A 22,532-nucleotide genomic window follows, 5' to 3' on the forward strand; every position below is an offset into this window, starting at 1 on the left:
CTGACAAGAAAGGAGTTCCCCAACCTGTAGGTATGGTGCCAGGTGTTCCTCCCCAGGTGCAGTACCTCGCACTTGTCAGTGTTGAATCCCATCCTATTCTCATCCGCTCATCCCTGTAACCTGTCTAGGTCCGATTGCAGCCTATTCCTCCCTTCTAGCATGCCCACATCTCCCCCACATCTTAGTGTCTTCAGCAAATTTGAACAGGGTTCTTATTACCCCCTTGTTCAAGTCACTGATGAAGATGTTGAACAGTGCGGGCCCAAGGACAGAGCCCTGCAGAACCCCACTGCCCACATCCCTCCAAGTCGAAAATGACCCATCTACCACCACTCTCTGGGTGCGATCCTCCAGCCAGTTGGCAACCCAGCTGACTGTGTTGGTGTTGACACCACAGTCCCCCAGTTTCTTAATGAGAATGGGGTAAGAGACGGTGTTGAAGGCCTTCCGAAAGTCCAGAAAGACTTTGTCTGCTGCTACCCCTGCATCTAAGGATTTGGTGATCTGCTCATAGAAGGCCACCAGGTTGGTCTGACAGGACCTGCCGCTAATGAACCCGTGTTGGTTGCCTTAAGCATAATCTCCCCTGCTGACTCCTCATGGATATGCGCCAGAATAATTTTCTCAAAAAGCTTACCCAGGATCGAGGTAAGACTAACTGGCCTATAGTTTCCTGGGTCTTCCTTCCTTCCCTTTTTGAAGATGGGAACCACATTCGCCCTCTTCTAGTCCTCTGGCACCACACCAGAACACCACGAGTACTCGTACAGCCATGCCAGGGATCCCGCAGTGACCTCCACTAATTCCCTCAGCACTCTGGGGTGGAGATTGTCTGGACCAGCTGATTTAAATAATCCAGTCCCTCCAGAAGTTCCCTGACTGATCCTCACTAACCCTTGGCCTAGGTGCACCTCTCCTGTGATCTAAGGGGGGCCCAGAGTGGGAGGATGAATGTTCCGGTCCCTGCTTAGGAAAATGGAGGCAAAGTAATCGTTAAATATGTTGGCTTTGTCGTCTGGTGTGACAACCAAATTTCCTAGTGTTTCCTGCAGGGGCCCCACATTACTTGGAACCTTCTTTTTGCCCCCTATGTATTTAAAAAAGGACTTCTTGTTGTCCTTGATCCGGGAAGCTAGTCCTAGTTCCATCTCTGCCTTGGCCTTCCTGACTGCCCCCCCCTGCAGTATAGTCCTCCCTGGTGATGGCCCCTCCCTTCCATTGGGTGTACACCTCCTTTTTTTGCTGGGAGACATTCCCGGATGCTTTTGGTGAGCCATGGGGGCTTATGTGCCCTCCTGCTCTCTTTGATCCACGTTGGGATTACCTCCCTTTGGGCTTGGAGGATCATCTCCTTAAGGAATGACCACTCTCCTTGGACACCTGGCTCCCCTCCACTCCGGGACCTCAGTGCTTCCCTGACTATTCTTAGCACACTGAAGTCCGCCCTCCTGAAATCTAGGGCTGCTGCCTTGCTGTAGGCCTTTGCCACCTTGTGCTGGATGGCAAATTTCAGCAGGCAATGATCACTGTCACCCAGGTGGTTGAGCACCTGCAGCCCCCTCACCAGGTTGTCACCCATGGCCAGCACCAGGTCCAACAAGGTGTCTCCCCTGGTGGCCTGTGCACCTCTTGGGTTAGATGGAGGTCCTGCATTCTGGCTAGGAACTTATGTGAGCAGTCAGACCTGGCTGACTGCTCTTCCCAGCAGATGTCTGGAAAGTTCAGGTCCCCTATGGCGACCACATCCTTTGATTTCACTACCTCCATGAGCTGACTTAAGAATTCCTGGTCTAGCTCTTCCCCTTGGTTGGGAGGTCTGTAGTAGACCCCCCACCATTCAGTCTCTTTCCCCTTGACTGCCTTGTATACTAACCCAAAGCACTTCAGAGTGCCCCTCCTCTGATTCTTTGCTAATTGACAAGGATGGATATTCCTCCTTAATGTAGAGTGCCACGCCCCCACCTTTCCTTCCTATCCTGTCCCTCCTGTACAGCCTATAGGCCTTGAAATTCATCGCCCAGTCATTCATTGGGTCCCACCACATTTCAGTGATTCCCCACTATATCCGGGTTGGTGTCAGCTAGCAGGAGGGTAAGTTCCTCCTGCTTGTTTCCCATACTACGAGCATTTGTGTAGAGGCATTTGAGCATTTGTATAGAGGCATTTCCCACAAGACTAGAAGGGATCTCTGCCAGAGTTGCCCCTCAAACTTGGGTTAGGGAGATGAAGACACTCAGGAGGGGCAGAAGTGAGGCTTCAGAAAGATATGGTGGGTTTGGAAGCTTGGTGTGGTTGGGAGTTTGGGGAACAGAATTGATGGATGGCTTGGGGGTTGGAAGAAGGGCAGTAGGCTGGGAAATTTCATAGACATTAGGACTGGAAGGGACCTTGGAAGATCGAGTCCAGCCCGCTGCCCCAGGGGCAGGAAGTCAGCTGGGGTCATAGGATCCCAGCAAGAAAAACATCCAGGTTTCTTGTGGAGGCATTCAAAGTAGGTGTTTGAACCACCTCCAGCGGCAGGCTATTTTAGACCTTGGGGGCTCAGACAATAAAGAAGTTTTTCCTTATGTCCAGCCTGAAATAGTATTGCGGAAGTTTATAACAGTTCAGCCTTGTCATCCCTTGGGGCACTCTGGTGAACAACATTCCCCTGGATCCTGGTGAAACACCCCTTATAAACTTACAGGTGGCCATCAGGTCACCCTTGAACCTGCGCTTTTCTAGGCTGGAGAGTCCCATAGCTCAGCCTCTCATCATAAGGTCTGTTTTCTTGACCTCTGATCATGTACGTGGCTCTTCTCTGAACGCTTTTAAGCTTCTCCACATCCTTTTTGAATTATGGAGCCCAAAACTGGATGCGGCCTCACCAAGTCCAAGTACAATGGGAGAATGACGTCTCAGGATTTGGTTGAGAAACATCTATGGATGCAAGCCAGGGTTTTGCTCGCTTTACTAGCAGCAGCGTCACATTGAAGGCTCATGTTCATCTTGTGGTTAGTAATGACCCCCAAGTACCTCTCATCCATAGTGCTAGTCAGTGTAGCACTGCTGAGCCTATAAACATGTTGCAGGTTTTTGTCTCCCAAGGTGGTGGACCTTGCATTTTTCGGTGTTAAACACCATTGGGTTCTCATCCGCCCATTTCCTGAGCCTGTCATGGTCAGCCTGGATTACCCCCCTGTCCTCGGGTGTGGACGCTTTACCCCAAAGTTTGGTATCATCGGCAAACTTGGCCAGTCTGCTTTTGACTCCAATGTCCACATCATTAATGAAGATGTTGAACAGGATGGGTCCCAGGACAGAGCCTTGAGGGATCCCACTGATCACAGGGCACCATGACGATTGACTTCCATCAACCAGCACCTTCTGGGTCCAACCACAGACCCGATTTCTGAGCCAGTGGATCATGGTGGACCTGAGGCCACAGTTGGCCAGTTTTGCCAAGAGGTGATCGTGGGATACCAGATTGAAGGCTTTTTTAAAGCCAAGATATTATGACATCAATCTCTTCCCCCTTGTCCATGTGATAGGTCACCTGGTCGTAAAAGGAAATGAGGTTGGACAAGCACGACCTACCTGCAACAAACCCATGCTGGCTATCCCTCAGGGTGTTGCCGTCAGGTAGTCCATTAAGAATGGCCTCTTTATTCTTTTCTAAGAGCTTCCCCGGGATAGAAGTCAGGTTGATGGGCCTGTAGTTTGCCAGATCCACTTCCTTCTCTTTCTTGAAGATAGGCACCACATTGGCCTTCTTCCAATCATCGGGCACTTCACCAGAGCGCCAGGATCTCTCAAAGAGCCGTGCCAGGGGCTGAGCAATGATGCAGGTCAGCTCCTTGAGTACTCTGGGGTGTAAATTGTCAGGACCGGCTGACTTGAAGGCGTCCAGCCTCTCAAGGTCACTGACTTCACAAGGTCAGTACCGATGGAGGGCAAGGATCCCCGTCCCGTAATGGGCAGGGGCATCCTGTGGGACTTGTGAAAGACTGATGCAAAGTACCCATTTAGTAAGTTGGTTTTTTCCTGGGCGTTGGTCATCAGTTCACCCATGTGGTTTAGCAGAGATTCAGTGTTGCCCTTGCTTTTCCTCTGGTTCCCCACATATCTAAGAAAGGACTTTTTATTGTCCTTGATACTTGTAGCCGGTTGGAGTTCCATCACAGCCTTGGCTTTCCTGGATCGCTCCCTGCAGGCCTGGACCAATGCAGTATATTCCTCCTTGGAGGTGGATCCCATCCTCCATCCTTTGTAGGTCGGTCTTTTTAGATGCAGGGGGTCCACATCTAAGAAGACTGGTAGAATTAATGTTGAAGCAGAATAAATGTGGTAATTTGGGGTGGACATAGTTGTAGCAGGGGTGAACAGATATGTTGGGTACGAGTTCCTGCAGTACTAGTGAGCTAAAATCACCTTTCTCAGTATACAGGGGTGTAGGTTGTAGCCATGTTGGTCTAAGGACATAGACAGATAAGGTTCTTTGGGTGAATCTGATATCCTTTATTAGACCAACTTAAATGGTTGGGGGGAAAAAAATTAAGCAAGCTTTCAGGTTTAAAAACCCTTTGTCAGGCTGAGGGGAGTTTCAGCAGTTGGTGTGTGCTCTTCCTGGATGGAATGAAAATTAAAGAAGCGAGAGGCTGGGCTGGTCTGCATACAAGACAGGTAGTCAGTGAAGATGTAGATTGAGGTGTCAATGGGTGAGAAACAGGCTGGGTGTGTGGTGGGGGCGGTAAGGGAAAGAAGGGGAACGAATACCTGGGGAGTTGGATGTCATGCAGGTTATAATGTGTCATAAATCTAATGAATATATTTAGTCCATGGTTTTTAGTATCCAGGAGGTTGATGAAATGGAGTTCATAGGCTCGTCTCTGGGAAGTGTTGTGTAAGTTTCCTTTGAGGATTAGAACTGAGAGATTGGAGAGAGAGTGGTTTTCTTGTGAGAAATGTGGTCCCATAGGTAATTGGGTATTCTTGTCTTTGATAGATTCCTGGTGTGCACTCATTCTGGTGCGCAGTTGTTGTTTGGTCTCTCCTGTGTAGTTTCCATCAGGGAATTTGGTACATTGGATAAGATGTATTACATTTCTGGAAGTGCAGTTCTAAGATCTAGAAATGCTGATGGCTCTGTTGTGGGGTGTAGCAAGTGTGGGGGTGATGGAAATGTGTTGACAGGTTTTGCATTTCTTGTCATGGCATGGTCTGGATCCATTTAGTGTGCTTTGGGTCATAGGAAGTTTGCTTCTGGTGATGAGGTTAGCGAGGTTCAGTGCTTGTTTGAAGGCTAGGATGAGTGGCTCTGGGGTGGGCAAAATGCGGCCCACCATGCCATTCTATCCAGGCCATGGGATCCCTAAAAAATGCAGAAAATTAATATTTATTTGCCCCTGGCTGCCTGTCATGTGGCCCTTGTTGGCTTGCCAAAACTCAGTAAGCGGCCTTCTGCCCAAAATAATTGCCTGCCCCTGCTCTGGGAAGATCTTTTTATAAATAGGGTCTCTTTCTAGTATGGGTTGCAGTTGTTTGAGGATATTCTGTATGGGTGCAAGGGAGAGATGATCTGTCATAACCAGCGCTGTGTGATTCGTGGGGGATTTTCTTCTGTACTACAGCAGTTCTTCATGTGGTATTGGTAGCTCTTTCAAACATGCATTCTGTCTCTCTAGAGGAGTGTCCTTGTTGGGCAAAAGCCATCCTAGGTGTTCTCCTCAATGCAAATTCAGTGGTATCTGAGGGCTTGGCTGTATAGCACAGCTTTTTTGGTGTGTTTAGAATGATTGCTGGTTCTGTGCAGATATCTATGTGGGTCTGTGGGTTTCTTTTTTATAATGTGGTCTGGATACTGATCATCGTGTCCAAAAATATGTTGGAATTTTTTTCCCCCCAACTACTTAAGTTAAAAGGTATCAGATTCACCCAAAGAACCTTGTCTGCCTTCCTCAGTATATTAATTTTCTCTTTCTCACACACCATGAAAATGTGAACGGGGAATTTAAAGGACAGCCCTTACATACCATAACACTTCTTTAGAAAGAAAAAGGGAAAGAGAAAAAAATCATGCTTTGGAAGCGAGTTTATTGATTTTTCTTGTTGTTTTGATTGTTTGTTTTTTGAGCCCTCACATGATTTTGAGTTTGATAATACTGGAAACAGTACGAAAGATGAAAAATATGTTATACATCCAGTCCATGTACTGTATCTTAGCCTGAGCCTATGTTAACTTGGGTAGGGACTGAATTATGACAGCAGTTAAGCATGTCTTTACCTTAAGTGTATACTCAAATTCTACTTACAAGTTAAGAATGAGATGAAGAATAGCTTTTCTGAATCAAACCTAAATATGCTGCCTTGAAAAAGCCATATTTCTAAGATGGAAAGTAAGAATTTACTATTTGATAGTCCTTTAAAAGCAAAGCAGTGTAATCATAGAATAACCTCAGTAGTGTTTTGTGTAACTGGAATAATCAAGTTGTTAAAATCCCTCTTCTGGAAGGCACTCCAGATCTAAAGAATGGGGAAAATAAATATTGCGGGGGGGGGGAAGAACTGACTTGAAAGAATTTAAAATTTTGGTAACAATAAAGTCTTAAAGTAAGATAGGACTGTGAAAACAGATTAGTCATCAACAAAAAGGAAGAAAGAAGGTGTTATTCTCTTGGCAGAGGTGGTCTAATAATTCTCATGCTGTGTTACATTATAGTAAGAGTACAGCAGCAGGTGGCAGCAGCTTCCTCAAAATGTGGTGGAAACTGGAGCAAGCAACTGACTATGTGACAATGTTCTCTCCTGCTTTTTTTTTTTTTATCTCTTCTGTAGAGCTGTTAAGGAAATGCTCAACAGGTGAGCACATTTCAATTGATACTTTTGAAGACCAATATTACAAAAACGGTATTTTCTCTCTCCCGTCACCCACCCAGATTTCCCTAGAGTGTACGTTAACATGAAGAAGACTTTCATGATTTTTTTTCAGGGTGGAATTTTGTAACTCAAACTCTGGATCTGATTTAACAAAGATTGCTGCCAGATTTCTTTTCTGTGCTCAGTCTGATCTCAGCTGCTTTCTGCAGTCCTCTTCAGAGGATGTTTCTGAATTAAAGACTGAAAGCAATTTAGGCAGTTTGGTCTCTCTGTACAAGGCAACAAGAAATTATACCCTGAAATAACTTTAAAAATACATAAATGGAAGTGGTAACTAACTGTAGATTAAAAACAGCCAGTCAGCACAAATTAATTCTGTAAAGCTATTCTTTTGGACCTTTTTTTTTTTTTTTTTTTACATATTCCTAGGACTTGTCTATACAGGAAAATTACACTGTCCTAAGGTAGGACATTATTTAAAACATTGGTGATACTGGAATAATTTCCCATATAAATACTCTTATTCTGCTACAAAAATTCTTCTTTTTTCTCTAATTTATATTGCTTTGGCCATACCTTAAGTTAAATCAGAAAAAAAAAGTCTGATTCTGGAATAAAAATGTCTACAGGGGATTTGTTCCAATACATTTGACCTATACTGAGACCTATAGCACTTGAAGAACATGTGTATAATTTTACTAGTATAACTGGAAAAATGTAATGTGTGGGCATCTGAAATTATACTCATTCTGTATGCATATTACCTAATAAGGATGAAAGTTTGGGATAGGCCTAAATCCATCTTCTACCAATCTAGGGCCATTGCTGCGAACTTGTAGTACTTACTCTTTAATCCGACTGGTTAAAACTTTATTATTTACACACACACACACCTGCACAGAGAAAGATTTTGTATAGGATGTATAGCCATTGAAATCCGTGGGATATGCTTCCAGGAGAAGTAGACTCAGAGGTTATTTGTATGAGCACCTTGGCTTTCAGTGTGCTGACAGCAGTTCCCAGATAGGTTGTTTTAATAAAGGTTTACTTGTATTTCTGGAGCTACTTTACTTAATGAAAGCAGCTGGCACATGCAAACCTGGCATGAAGAGTTCAGGGGCTCACCAGTGTCACTTTGTTCGATATCGTATTTAAAATTCCTGATCACAAGAAAGGGGACGTTCTATTAAAACAAATTTTTATTTTAGACCCCAAACAGAGGATGCTTGGGTATTTGCAAAGTCTAATGCAGTACAAGCCATTGGGGTGATGTCCTTTGGTAAGTTTGTATCTGAACATTTCTTCTCAACCTGCAGTCAATCTTGCTATGTAAAGTAGTTTTATTTTAAATATTTTGATCTAGCCAGCAAGTAGGCACCCCCTTTTATGTTTTGATATTAGTATTTATTAAGGTGTTGTAGGCAAAATTAAGCTGGGTCTCATTCTCTTCCAGTAGTCGAAATGAAATCATTCCTCAAAATTTGATGTCTCCTCAAATATTCATAAACCCTACTACTGTTCTCACACCTCTCTATAAGTCCTGATTTTGCTTTGTGGTTTCCACGTTGCTTGTTACTGCACAATGTGCATGTCACAGAGAATGCCAGAGTAGGAACTGGTACTGGGGTCACAGTCTTACACTGAAGGGAGTAGCAAAAGAAAAAAACATTCACAGAATTGGACAGGTAGCTAGTATTTCAGGCTGTGTGAGCTTTGCTACTCATTACCTACTTCATGTTTATTTGTAATAATAAATTAATTTAAGTTGTGCCATACTTCCACTGCCTTGGAGTACACAATTTGCAACGTTAGCCTGATACGAATCATTATTTGTTTGGATTTTTTGTTTTGTTTTTTGTTTTTTTTAAGTAAAATGCATGTGATTGCTATTAATGGCCATGTGTGTTTCAGCATTCATTTGCCACCATAACAGCTTTTTAATATATGGCTCTTTGGAGGAACCCACTCTAAGTAACTGGTCTCGCATCACACATGTGTCTGTTTCACTTGCTGTGTCTATCAGCATGATGTTTGCTGCATGTGGATATGTGACATTTAAAGGATACACAGAAGGTAAGATGCTCAGTCCATCCATTTTAATGTTTATTTTAGTCTCTGGCATTTCCATCCTTCTTTCCAGTTTTCTGCTTTGCAAAATACACAGGAGAGGGGAGAATGCCAAGCTGATCTTTTTATTTGTACTTATGAAGGAAGAATTGGAATTTATCCTTCACATCCAGTAATCAGAAAGCAAGCAAGTAGGAAAAGCTCATCTGAGGGCCTGTGATAGCATAAGATGATGTGGACTCGAAACTGGGGGGGGTCACTGCTGATGGAAAACCAGCACCAAGGACATGTATTAGTACCAAGCTGCTGTAACTGATTAATGCCATCCTCCCAATTGAAGAATTAGCAAAGTGTAAAAAATACCCAAAGTAAAGACCAGGGTGTTTGGGGATTTAAGAAGCAAAGTGTAAAAGACTAAGCAGTATTCACACACCCCATTGGCATCTGTTGCTAACAGTGCAATTACAATATCTAGCTTTAAATGCCCCTAGCTGAAACCGTGACCGAGGACACCAATGTTATTATCATCATCACCTACACTTCTTCGAGAATAATTACTCTCTGCTGGTGGCAAGGCTGGCTCAGCCTGGTCTGGCTTATCTCCACCTACACCAGCCAGAATGAATCTGCCATAGATACATAAACATGGTTCAAAGAAACTCATTCCCAGTAGCTCAAAGGGAGACAAGGGGACTTTAATAGAGTGGGGGAGGGAGAGAAGAGGAGCAGGAAACATTTCTTTGGCTGTGAATTGATGTAGCAATGTAAATGGGAGTGGGCTTACCACTCACAAGCATACATTTGGATGATTCTGTCCATTCCTATACCAGTATGAGCAGTTGCCATTTTAAACCCAGCTGGCAAACTTGAAACTGGAACTGCTTTAACAGAGCTAACTGCTAACTCTTAGTTCTGAGCATGAGCCACTTCTAGCCCAGCCTGCTCCAGTGCCACAGTCCCTACTTCCCACTGTAGTGCTCCTGATCCCACACAGGTAAAGCTCCACACCATCAGAATTCTGCCAAAACACTGCTGAAATTCCCTGGCTTTGATCCAAATCAGCTGGCTGTATGGGCCAGATCTGCCCCCTGTGTAAACCTACTTTATTACATTTTGTATCCAAGAGAACAATTTATTCTAGCCACTGATTATATCCTGATTTTTATCTGGACTGACTGAGAGCGGAATGCCTGTGACAGATTTTCCTGCTCTTGAAAGGTCTATGTCATGTGCCCTTTTGTGTTTATGCTATAAAGCAATTTCCTCTAACCTCTGGCTTTTCCACCAAGTCACTCAGTCCCTGGCTTTTCCAGAACAAATCTGGTTGTTTTGTAGGTGCAGACCATCCATAGCACAATAGCATTAAGAGAGAAGATATCTGTTTACCTATCTTCTTCTGATCTTAAGATTTACTTTCATTTCTCAGCTATAATCTATGTTCATCTTTCCTCAGGTCATTTGTTATAACAATTAGGTAGGATGGTGTTTCAAATTGTCTAGCAATAGTATGGTAGTTAGATATAAAAAACTGGATTATTAACTGGAGTGTATTTACAGAGGTCAATATATATTTGAAGTCCTCTAATATAGTTTTTGCAGCTGTGATTAGATCCTGTAATGTGATATGCAGGAAATGCAAGTCTCCAGATGCACCCATCTAGTCTTCCTTATGTAATTGTTCTTGTCCTATGAATAACATTTCTAAAGGAAATCTGTTTGTTTTATCTAGAATTGTTTTCTTTCTAAAACTGTGAGATACAGATTTTAAACAAACACTAGTTGCCTTAAAATTTCAATTAAAAAAGAGAGCTGCAAAATGTAGGGATGGCAACATAGTAAGCCATATGATTTTTTTAAAAAGATGAATACCAACCTGGAAATTATCTTGATTTCAAGTAATAATAGAGAAAGCTGCTACTCATAGGAGATAGTGATAGTGACAGTTCATTCTGAATGTAATTTGTGACTGTATAATTATCTCTTCCTGATCTGTGCCTCACAAAGTGGGTCAGGAAATCTCAAGTGCTTGCACAATGCTGTTACAGTGACTTCAGTCTCTCTATTTGCAAAACTCTTAATGTCACCTCATAATTAGTCACAGTTGTCAAAAATTTCAAAATAATTTTGTATTTTACTATTCTCCAGGGGACCTATTTGAAAACTACTGTAGAGGTGATGACCTTGCTACATTTGGAAGATTTTGTTATGGAGTCACTGTAATCCTGACTTTCCCAATTGAATGTTTTGTGACACGAGAGGTGAGCTTTTACCATACTTTCCATTATATTAATCTGTAAAGTAGATGGAGAGATCTGTTCTAATTGCAGTCACTGATTGGTCTTTAGTGAAGACCAGTGGTTACTGGCCTGGTGTATACTACATATAGCATTTATTTGGTTATTATTATCTTGTTTCTGTGATAGAACTGCAAGATGGTTAAGGCTGAAAGTCATTACATCCTCACCCTCTCTTTTCAGTTGAGTTATAGAGGCATAGCATAAAGAATTAAACACATTCTGCTCATTGAAATAAAATGAGAAAACAAAGTTAAAGTTCTGTTTCCATTTCAGGTTATCGCTAATGTGTTTTTCAAAGGGAATCTAACAACAGTTTTCCACATTGTTGTGACAGTAATCATTGTTGCTGTAGCCACAGGCGTCTCTTTAGTATACGATTGTCTTGGAATAGTTCTAGAGCTGAATGTAAGTACACCTAGATGTTCTATTATTAAATAAGCCACCTTTTCATTGTTATGCAGTTCTGAAAATGTACAGGCCTCTTAAAATGAATGTAGCATTGTGTTTTGTATTGACTGTCAGAGAGAATTATTCACCACCTCCAAAAGATGGTAAGAAAGAAGACATGGCGTGAAGCTAAGGAAGAAGACTAGACATCTGGAGGACATTCAAAACACAGAAGAGTAAATGAGCAGCAGATGTAGCTATGACGTCCAATAGTCAAATGTGTTAGGGAAGGATTGAGAAAAGTGGGACCCATTCAAATATTGATCCTTATTGCAGATATCCCATGTTGGATCACTACCTCCTCTATCCAGGACTGCTCCCAAAGTAGTTCTGCTCACTTTTGTTGAGCTCATGGCAGAAGGGTGGTTAGAGCCAATTCCTAACATAGATCACCACTGTTACTGTACTGGTATTTTCTGTATACGACACTCCCACCATGGTCTTCATTGGAGTTTGGTAGTCCAAGAATCCAAACCTAAACTTTTCAAAGAGAAAATGTGTACATTGTAAAGCAACCTCCCTAGTCTACTTTAAAGTCAAGGTGCATGGTGCTAAACAGAATTCAGTTTAAAAAACAGACATGGTTTTTCTCTCCTTTAAAACTTTTAGACTGAAAACTGGTTTTGCTGATGGGAACCACATTCTGACCTAACAGACTCCCTTATTTTGATTATCATACAGCGTCATACAGAATACTTGTGTTCTTCATAAAGCAGGCTCTGTAGTTTAACAAAAAAGCCTTTTGAGGGTATGTTTGTACTGCTTCCTGTTTCAGAATGGGAGACCAAGGCACATGGCCTCTCCCTACCCACAAAACTTGGACATGAGGCAGTTGAGCTTCCCTTAGGGTGCTTCCTGCTGCTACAATTGAACTCTCTTCCCACTGTGCTTGAGTAGCAGTGAGGTGCTCCAAGACGACATCTTCCCTGCCTCATTTCCCAGTGGGTAGGGCAGGCTTCCCGGCCATGCTGTCACAACACCAGAAAAGCAAACATATTCCTAAATCAGGCAGTCACTTTTTGTGGTAATCCTCATAAACTCCCCTTAATCCTGTCAATTGAGCTTCAAATTCAGTTTGGGGAAATCTACAGCATGTCATGCATCAAATGTACAACAGCAGGGAATTTAGAGACTTTTTAAAGCAAAGCCACTGCTTTTAACACTTAAGAGCAGGGGTGGCAAACAATGGCTCACAGGGCAGATCCAACCTATGGAGTCATGGCTTAGGCAGCATTTGGCGGTGTGGGCTCTGCCCACACTACTGAAGCTGAGCACAATGACCTTTGGCAGATAGAAAGTACTACCTGTACCTGTGTGGCAGTCAGTTGCCCAGGGCTTTGACAAAGGTGGGGCTTTTCCTGTGTTGTACCCAGCCTCATTGCAGAGAGAAGTGGCAAAGGCAGCCAGATGCTACTGCCCACCCCTCTCAGACTTAAGTTGGGTCATTCCAGCCCCCTGCCAAAAGCATTACCAACTTTGCTCAAAAGCATTCAAAAAGGGGGCTCCTTATGTTACTGTCCTTAGTTGAAAATTTACACACCTGATCCAGCAATACAGTTACCATATTTCCAGGTCCAAAAAAGAAGACACCTTTGGGGGAGGAAGGGGTGCAAAAGGAATATGATGGGGAGTGGGGCAGTGACATGCCAGTGCCCTGCCCCTTCCCCTTATTTGCCCCTCACTGACAAGCCACACACCCCCAGCCCTGCTGCTGCCCCTCACTCCAGGCCCACTTATTCCAGCAATGCCAGTGCCCCTCACTCCCAAACAGCAGTACCCTGCCCCCCCACCCCTTGTTGGTGCCCCTCACTCCTGACTTGCAACCCCTGGCACTGCCAGTGCCCTGCAAACCCCACAGTCATCCATCCCATTCCCCTTGCTCCTGATCTGCAGCCCCCTGTGCTCCCAGCCCAGCAGTGCCCTTCACTCCCAACCCACAGCCTCTGCCCCTCAGCCCTGCTGGTGCCCTACACTCCTGACCTACAGACCTGTGCCCCCACAGTCCTGCTGCATTGCATGCACCTGCGCTTGCTCTCTCTCTCTTCTGGCTTGCCAGAGCCAACACAGGAAGTGCGTGACTCCCAACAGCCAATCACCTTGCCCACTTCTAGCCCCAAGCAGCGAGCCCAAGAGAATAGAAAACCTGGAAATTTTGCTCTTATTTTAAAAACCCACCCAGATGCAGCACAGGGGTCCACTAAAGAGGACATGTCTGGGAAAACCCAGATGTATGGTAACCCTAACCAAACCTCACTGAAATTGTGAAGTAAAAGGAAGTGAGTTGATCTCTACACAAGTGCAAGCACTTTCCCAGGAGTAAAGCTTTAACGAGCAATCTTCAACAATGCATCTTTCTCATTCACAATGCAGTTTAACTTTCTCGAGTGGTAGAAAGAAGTTGTTACCAGCTTACTTAGCGCTCATGCTCATGCTAATGCTGTTGTACTGATCCTAACATCCAGATAAGCTATCCAATTAACCTCTCTGAAATAATTACCTTCATTGTTCCTTGTAATTAATCCCTTTTACATGTTAACATTAACATATCCCCCAAATACGGCTTCTTGGGCATCTGTTAGTAATGCGCTTTTCAACATTTCTTTCTGTTTTAAATTATAAATATATGACAGTCATACATGCATTATTCATCGACAACAGCTTTTCAGTATAAAGTCTCTCATTACCCAGAGTTACATCCTTGATATAGTGCTACAGATCTGAATCAATTATGTTACAGTAAGGAGCCGGCAATGTATGCCAACTCTATTATCTTCCTAAGATTAGTAAACATGCCTGATTTTTATTGTTAAATACTTTTCAACTTTAAAGGTTTTTAAATAATTACTCAGGACTTAATAGTCCATAAATACCATATTCTTGCCCCATTTGTCCCAACCATTTAAACAGTAATCAAGGCCTTATCAGGTGGTGAGCATTGTAAAGAAAAATTGATGAGCCAGGTATTTTAGTTGGAGGAGTCCTGTTCTGTATGTAAGAAATATACCTAAAACTCAGTCTCCTTGTACAGGAATCCAAATCTACCCTCACAGCAAATGCTGTACTACAATGAAGCACCATCTCTTGGCTCTTACTCTTAGCATGGACCATACTCATTACTGATCCCTTCACTGCCTGTTTACTTTCTTTCTGCCTATTAGTTCCTTCTAATTATACACAGAAACATGCAGTTGAAGCCAAAAGTCCTGTTCCACCTACTATGTTACTGCATTTTCACAGAGAAAACCTCTAGGCCACATAGTTTAGCTTCTGTTTTGTCCTTTCACATGTCCTTTGGGTTCTTTGGTTTTAGCCATCATAAAACTGAATTGCACACTTACGTAGCCAGAACTAAAGATGGCTAGTATACATTTTAGTTTTTACCAAATCTGTAACAGTAACTATTAACACCTTTCAGCATAACAATATATGGGTCAATACAAACAAATAAGACAAAAAATATATAAAATGGATTATCACTCTATGGCTGTCTCCTAAATCAATAAACTAATTCATTAATGGATGTTGCCCATAAACTGTGCATCGAGATAGCAACTTCTCAGCTTAGGAATGCATTGCTCTCTGAGGGCAAGTGATAGTTGGCTGCAACTAATATTCAAGCTTGCACTGTTTTTAGCTTAGTTCATGTCTGCACATGCACTTGGAGTAGCTTCAGAAAGAGAGGGGGACCACTGCAACTTTTATGCTGTAACAAGTTGGGTGTGCATTAGCCTGTTGTCATACAATTATGGCAAAACCATTCCAATTTAGGCAGATCTGGGATTTTTAAAGAGGTGGAGGTGGGAGCAGCAGCTGGAGACTTTCTTAAAGTTTCCCTGAAATAAGTAAGAATCCCCATCTCCCAGCGTTAGGCAACCCGTCCATTCCTCTTTCTGTTCATCAGTACCTCCCCTCTCCTCCCATTCCCTTCCTTGCTATCTCTACTTATGTCTCTGAACACAGACACCTGCCCACCTCTGCTGCTGTCCCCACCTTTCAAGCTTAATCAAGGACAGCAGAAATGAGGCAGGGCAGTTCCCCCTGGCGGAATATTTGTGGTGGAAGCAGGCAGGAAGGGGGAACCTGCCCATCATTGCTGCTGCCACTGTCCCTACCTAAGCCTAGCTCCCCCCACAGCCCAGTTGAAGCAGTAGAGGGGCAGCTCTGGAGCCTTCCCGCACCGCTGGGCCATTCACAGACCATGGTAACGGCAGGTAGGGAAGTGGGAAGGAAGGGGGCTGACTGCTGAGCACTGAAAGGAAGAGAGTGGGTGCTGAGAATAGGGAGAAGGGTAGATTCTTATCTGCCTGAGGGACAAAAATAGATGCCAATCACTGCTCTCACAGTGGGTCAAAATGGGTGAAACTGTACCACTGCACCCCCTCTGAATTTGTCCCTGAATTTCTCACTGGTATTGCTATAGGCTTGTGCATACATAACAGGTGATATAACAGCTGTTGAGCACTCCAGAACACCAGTCCCCCCTCCACTTCTGTAGCCACTCCAAGGTCACTTGTACATGTGACAGGGGTTTAGTCCCCCAAATTGAAACAGTTGGGTTTTTAATTGCAGCAATTAAAAACCCACCATTGCAATGTAGGGGCTTCCATCACCGTTACAATGAGGGGCCTGATCATTTTGTCATGCCGTGCAGCACCTGAGCTCCAGGGAGGCCCAGTTCTTCCCTCTGCGGCTGCACCTAGCTGTGTGGGTGCTGCCTCAGCTCATAGGCAGCACCTCCTAGACGCAACTCTTCCCCAAGCAGCACCTGGTGGGCTTCCAGCGTTGAGTCTCAGGGAAGAGTTGGATCTGGAGGTCTGGGGCAACACCCGCACAGCTAGCACCCTGCCCGGACAGCCCCAGGGGGCATCACCACCAGAGGGGAAAAAAAATAACATGGCAAAGGGAGTGATCCCTGATCCTTCTGCCGTCGCCCCCCCGCAATCTGCCACATCTCCTGCTGCCAGTGGGCACTGAGCTGTGAAGAGCCCCGACCTTTCCTTTCCTCCACAGTGGCGGTGCCCCCCCAGGGCCACCTAGGTGGGCAGCTAGTGGGTGGGTGTAGGCAGCACCCAGCCCCCAGCCCAATCCAACTGTTTCCTGATCCCAAGCTAGGACAGCACCCCACTACTAGCAGTCCGCCTGGGCAGCCCCAGGGGGCACCACTGCCCTGGAGGGAAGGACTGAGGTCCTCCACAGCTTAGGGACTGCTCGGCCCACCAGCAGTTTGCATCCTGGCTGCGGGAGATGCAGCCTCCATGGGGGGCAGGGAAAAAAAGGCGGGGGTCATGCCCCTCTCTGCTTCTGTCTCAGTCCGCTTCTGTGGCAGGGGGGCAAATTTTCAAAGGCTACAGTGTTACAAATAGCAGGATTGCAGACTAAACTAAATGCAGATGTGGTTTAGGTTGCAACGTAGCAAACTCATTTAAATCATAAAAATCCCCCACACCTGTACAGCGTGACACAATTAAACCACAAAAACAGCTAATTTTTGTCACATGTATAAGCACCCCAAGAGTCCATTTGTTCAAACCCTGACTGTGGTCCAGAATAATGTCTTCCAGCATGCTGTGCTGTGCTGGACTGATTCCTAAACTGAATGAAGTGTGGCTAAAGCTATCAGGCATTTGGGGTGGGCTAATTAGAATTGTTGAGTGACAGTGCTAATGAGTCCACCTTTAGTCCTTTGCAGACATGGCTGTGTTGATTCCAGTTGAAGCAGTAGCCTGCCTGCAGTAGTGTATGCTGCTTGTGGACAGTACCCTGGATCATCAGTTTGTATGTTTAGACATGCCTTTAGGATAGGATTACATGCATCTTTATCCAGGATATGCTGTGCTTTTAGGCCAAGATGTAGTCTTCTAAAAGTTCTGGATTTGGACTTTCACAAAGTTGGAAGCATTGCTGAGTAGTATTAAGCTGAGAATTTGCTAAAACTACATTATGCACTGATGCATTAAGCTTCACCATGCATTAGCAAGCTTCAGTTTCTTCTTTTGAAAGGCAAAAGCAGTATTGCCTCTGATCATATCTTCGAAAACCCTGCCAGGCAATGCTCCTAAATATTCCTTAATGATAAATTATTTTAAAACTGTTTATATATGAACTTTGCTGTACTTTTGTAGCTGGTAAATTTCACGTAACTTTAGTTTGTCAGATAAAATTTCACCCTGCTTCAGCCACGTGAATATATTTACAACTATTTTCTTAATCCTGAGAGACTTCAAACAGTCTTTACAAATGCCTTTATGAGTTGCTAGTGTTTGGGTAAGTGAAATACAACATCTAACCACATGGAAGGAAACCCCCCTCATGGAAGGAAACCCCCCTCACTATAGTCTAATTTCAGTTAAAAGGAATCACTTTGCACAGTTTCATTTACATATAGGAAAATTGCAATTGTTCTTTTTTTTTTTATGCACGAGTATATATGCATATGAGGAGACACAAGCATATATGCTTATGGATTTTGTTGTTGTTTCCTACTCCCAGGGGGTTCTCAGTGCTACTCCACTTATTTTCATCATCCCTACAGCGTGTTATCTGAAGCTGTCTGAAGAGCGTTGGAACCATTCAGATCGTCTCATATCCTGCCTGATTCTCACTGTTGGTGTATTAGTGATGACAGTTGGCTTCATTTTGACTATTTTGCATCCCCAAGAATGTAGCCACGGAAAAGAAATGTTCTACTGTTTCCCTAGCAACATCTCTCTTTACAATAGTAGTACACTTCCACCTTAGCCAGTATCCTAACCATGAGGATATGCTACATGTCTCCTGTGAGTCCAATGATAATTTAAATACGACAGGAACAGAGAGTTCTTGAATTTTCACATAAACAAAAATATTAAACTGTACAATGTATATGTACACATCTTGTTGAATGCTATATCCTTCTCCAGATAGAAATTCAGCTTTAATTTTTAAGGCTGAAATGCTTTAAGGTTCATTGCCTCAGACCAGTCTGTTCAGTTCAGTCTTGTTATACTGCATGACTGATTTGGAAACCAATTGCAAAGGACTACACTTTGCAAATTAGTAAGTCAGGAAACAAATACAAATAAGAAGCTTGGAGCAAACATCTCAGACTGAACTTTTCCCCCTCATTTAAGTGTAATTTAGTTTTAATTCTTTTATAAAGCCTTACAGAACATTTTACTAGCATCTAATAGTATATTGAAAGATTTGACCATATCATTTTGCTTTTATGTCTTTGCAAAGAATTTGAGGTAGCCCTGTGAATTCTGCCTATGAATTGTAGAATAAGCAGCTTAGAATAAAATAGCACCCCCCTCACCAATTGCCAGGTGAGGGGGAAGAGTCATGCACCGACACTCAAACATGGGATTTAGTGGTGCAGAGACCTTGACTTGGTTTCTTTATGATGGCAGTTTTACACAAAGAACTGTGAATGACAAGATTCCACTGTAAGAGTTGTATGCTTTAGGCTTTTTTTTTTTTTATAAAAACATGAATAAAAATAGCACAAGTGTCCATATGTGTGTTTTTAATCATTTTTATTATTGTTATTATTTTGATTCAACAGAACATACTTTCAAAATCATTACCAAGCAAACAGCAGGGTAGAAACTAAATTTACAGCACTCTAAATATAAAGAATTCTGTAGTGCTGTACATTTGTAGGTGAATTTGTTCTTTTTTTCCCTTGATACTAGAAAGTGACATGGTAGCCCTAGTAACACTGCTCAATATATGGGTAACAGCATAATCCACAACTTTCACTGAGACGATTTTTATCTATGTCTACTGAACTAAGGCTTCGCATGTAAATAATGTGAAAAAGTTAAGCCTTGTTTTTCACTGTACTGCTATGCTTATGAAAATACTTTGTTTTGCATCCATATTAAGACATTTGTTCACCTACTTGGAATCTGTTTATATTATCTTAAGATCGTTATGATCTTTCAGCTAAGGATGTGTTGATAATGGGCATATGGTTGTGTGGGTGGGGCAGTGATATGCCCATGCCCTACCTCTGCCCCTCACTCCTAACCCCCTATCCCCTTGCCAGCCCCGCCTCACTTCCAACCCATAGCCTCCTGGCCCCTGGGCACTTCCAGTACCCCTCACTCCCAACTCGCCAACCTCTGCCCCTCCAACACTGCCAGTGCCCCTCACACCAACCCCACAGGCCCCAGCCCCTCAGCCCTGCTGGTGCCCCTTACTCCTGACCCACAGACCCCTGCCTCCCTCCACCCCTGACAATGCCCCTCACTCCTGACCCACAGCCTCCCTCCCCCCTGCTGCCTTGCTGCTGCCCTTCACTCCTAAGTTGCAGCCCCCTGTCCCCCAGCCCTGCTACCTAAGCAGCTCCTGCATTGTGCATGCACACACACACTCTCTCTCTTTACCTAGGAGTGGCTTGCCAGGGCCCCCATGAGGAGCACATGACCTTCAACAGCCAATTACCTTGTTCTCTGCTCTGATCTCCAAGCAGCCAGCCTGGGAAAGTAGAGAAAGAGCAAAAACCCAGACATTTGCTCTAATTTTAAAAACCCACCTGGACATGAGGACAGGGGTCCAAAAAAGACATGTCTGGGAAAACCCAGATGTATGGTAACCCTAGGCAAGAAGAATAGTCTAATTTTTCCAACTATTCGTTGGTCTAATAAAAGATATCGCATCTACCCAAAGAACCTTGTCTGCCTGTGTCCTCAGACCAACACGGCTACAACCAACACCCCTTAGAAGAATGTGAAAATTTTCCCTCATGAGTCCATTTGGGATGCAAGTTAGTCCTTGGGTTTCACTGAAAATCCTGAAAGAGAAACCTCCTTACATGCCGTTTTGATCTAAGACTGCAATAAATTGTGTAAATCAATAAGGAACACATAAGGTCAGAACTGTCTAATAGGCCTGTATGAATAGGGAAGTATTCGATTTGGATTTAGCTGATTCAGAGGACAGCGATTCGATTCGGTGATTTGAAATCACTGTCCCCATTCGATTTGGCCAAATCAGAATCAGAGATTCATCGCTAATTCGGCTATTTGGATTGGCCAGGGAAAGGCAGGCACACCCAGGCAGCAGCAGGCTCTCCCATGTCTCCTCTAGCTGTGCCTGCCTCTCCTGGGGAGGGAGGGGGGGAAACCTGCAGGAGAAGCCCCTGAAACTGCCCAGCCTGGCCCCAGCCTCCTAGCACTTAAAAAAAGCCCTGCACTCACCAGCAGCAGCAATCAGGGCCTCTGAGGGCTCATAGCAAAGGTCCCCCGTGCAGTGGGGATCACATCCCCCCACCTGGCACCTGCGTGGTAGGTGCCGTATGGCAACGCAGGTACAGTGCAACGCAGCTTGGCAGAGTATTATGCATTGTCTGGGAGCTGGGGCCACTGTAGCTGAGCAGTTCTGGGGTCTGGCTGACTGCTGGAGGCACCCTAGCTCCCAGATAGCACCTTGCTGAGCCATGCTGCACCTGCATAATGGGACAGCTGCCACGCGCATGCCTGGTGTGGGGTAGTGAGCCCCACTGCCCAGCGCTGTGCAGGGGGGCTCTGCCACAAGCCCTCAGAGGCCCTGATCATTGCTGCCAGACCCAGTGAGTGCGGGGCTTTTTTTTTTTTTTAAAGTGCTGGGAGGCTGGAGCCTGTCAGGACAACTAAGGAGACTTCTGCGGCTCCTCTGGCTGTGCCTGCCTCTGCCCTGGTGGGGGGCACTGTGGGAGAAGCCCCCACGGCTGCCCTGCCCGGTTTTATCTCCTGGCCAACCCAGCCAGTGCGGTGGGGGGCCTGTGCAAAGCAGGCACAGCTTGCTCCGGGCAACAGCGGTGCATAGTTCCTGCTCCCACTACTACTGTGCCACATCCTGTGCCTGCCCCCCCCACCCCAAGTAACACGTCTCCCTGCCACAGCTGGGCAACTTGCCCCAGCCCCAATCCCTCCCTCACACCCCTTCCCCAACCCCAACAGACTTACAAACTGGAGGCACCCTTGTTAGCTGCCTGCTTAATCTATGGCCGATTCTCTGAAGTGGCCAAATCGATTTGATTATTCAAATTGATTCAGAGCTTTTAATTGGTTTCCTGAGTCAGTTCAGATATTTGGTCCCCGAATCAAGCTGAATCTCTTCCAAATCGAATTGGCTGCTGAAGCTTTGCACAGCCCTGCTATCTAACTTCTGAGTGACTGGGAACTGCATCACATAAGGTATGTCCTGTATCCCCATCCTCTGTCCCCTGCATGGTGAGTACCCCACTAACCACGCCATGCATGCACTAGATGTGTGTGCCAACCATCCTCACCCTGGGGTTAAGGGTCAGGAAGCTGAAGTTGGAAAAGGAAGGGGATCTGGGAGACACCAGTGACAGTATCAGGAGACTGATGGGGGTAATGGTGCCTGGACAATGAGCCTGGGGGCCATGAGTTAATTTCTTGGGGACTACATAAGGCCTGTGGGTTGCCAGTTGGACAGCCCTGATTTAGATGGTGTCTAGAGTCAGTGTTATTGGGTCCTGGCATATGATTCTGCTGAACGAACCATGGCAACCATGTCTCCTGCCTTTTCAGATCTTTCACTGATTTTGTTTAGACTGGGTAGAGGAAGATTTATCATCTCATCTTCAACCCATTCTAGTGCCCAGTTTTTTATGATGCTTAGCAATTTGAAAAATGTCAAGCCTGGAGTAGCAGTTGTCAGTTAAATGTTTGCTGTGCTGACCATAAGTATAAACTAGGGTGGGGCAATCAGGGCACCAACCCTAGGCCTTGACTTTGGCAGAGTGTCAGAATCACCCCCTGGATGGGGCAGGAAGCACCTCACTAAGTAATGTATCTGAGGGCAGGGAACCTATGGAGTGAGCAGAATGGTGCTCACCCCCACCTCCAGAGAACCTGCCAAAGTAGATGTAGCCAT

At 44.6% G+C, this 22,532-nt stretch overlaps 1 protein-coding gene across 2 annotated transcripts in view; it reads left to right on the forward strand.

Moving 5' to 3' along the window:
- SLC38A11 (solute carrier family 38 member 11) overlaps nucleotides 1–19,554 on the forward strand; it is a 50,551-nt gene extending 30,997 nt beyond the window's left edge. Inside the window, exons 7-12 of one of the 2 annotated variants that reach the window (XM_019554614.1) lie at nucleotides 8,064–8,134; nucleotides 8,767–8,928; nucleotides 11,068–11,180; nucleotides 11,493–11,624; nucleotides 14,355–14,418; nucleotides 18,156–18,241. In XM_019554614.1, coding sequence (XP_019410159.1) covers nucleotides 8,064–8,134; nucleotides 8,767–8,928; nucleotides 11,068–11,180; nucleotides 11,493–11,624; nucleotides 14,355–14,387 — 511 coding nt within the window. In that variant the 3' untranslated portion in view covers nucleotides 14,388–14,418; nucleotides 18,156–18,241. Of the gene's footprint in view, nucleotides 1–8,063; nucleotides 8,135–8,766; nucleotides 8,929–11,067; nucleotides 11,181–11,492; nucleotides 11,625–14,354; nucleotides 14,419–18,155 lie in introns of both variants that reach the window. The other variant, XM_019554615.1, reaches the window with a different exon arrangement.
- The last annotated feature ends 2,978 nt before the right edge of the window (nucleotides 19,555–22,532 follow it).

Source organism: Crocodylus porosus, unplaced genomic scaffold (assembly GCF_001723895.1).
Source record: "Crocodylus porosus isolate Cpor-Errol unplaced genomic scaffold, CroPor_comp1, whole genome shotgun sequence".
Lineage (NCBI taxonomy): Eukaryota > Metazoa > Chordata > Crocodylia > Crocodylidae > Crocodylus > Crocodylus porosus.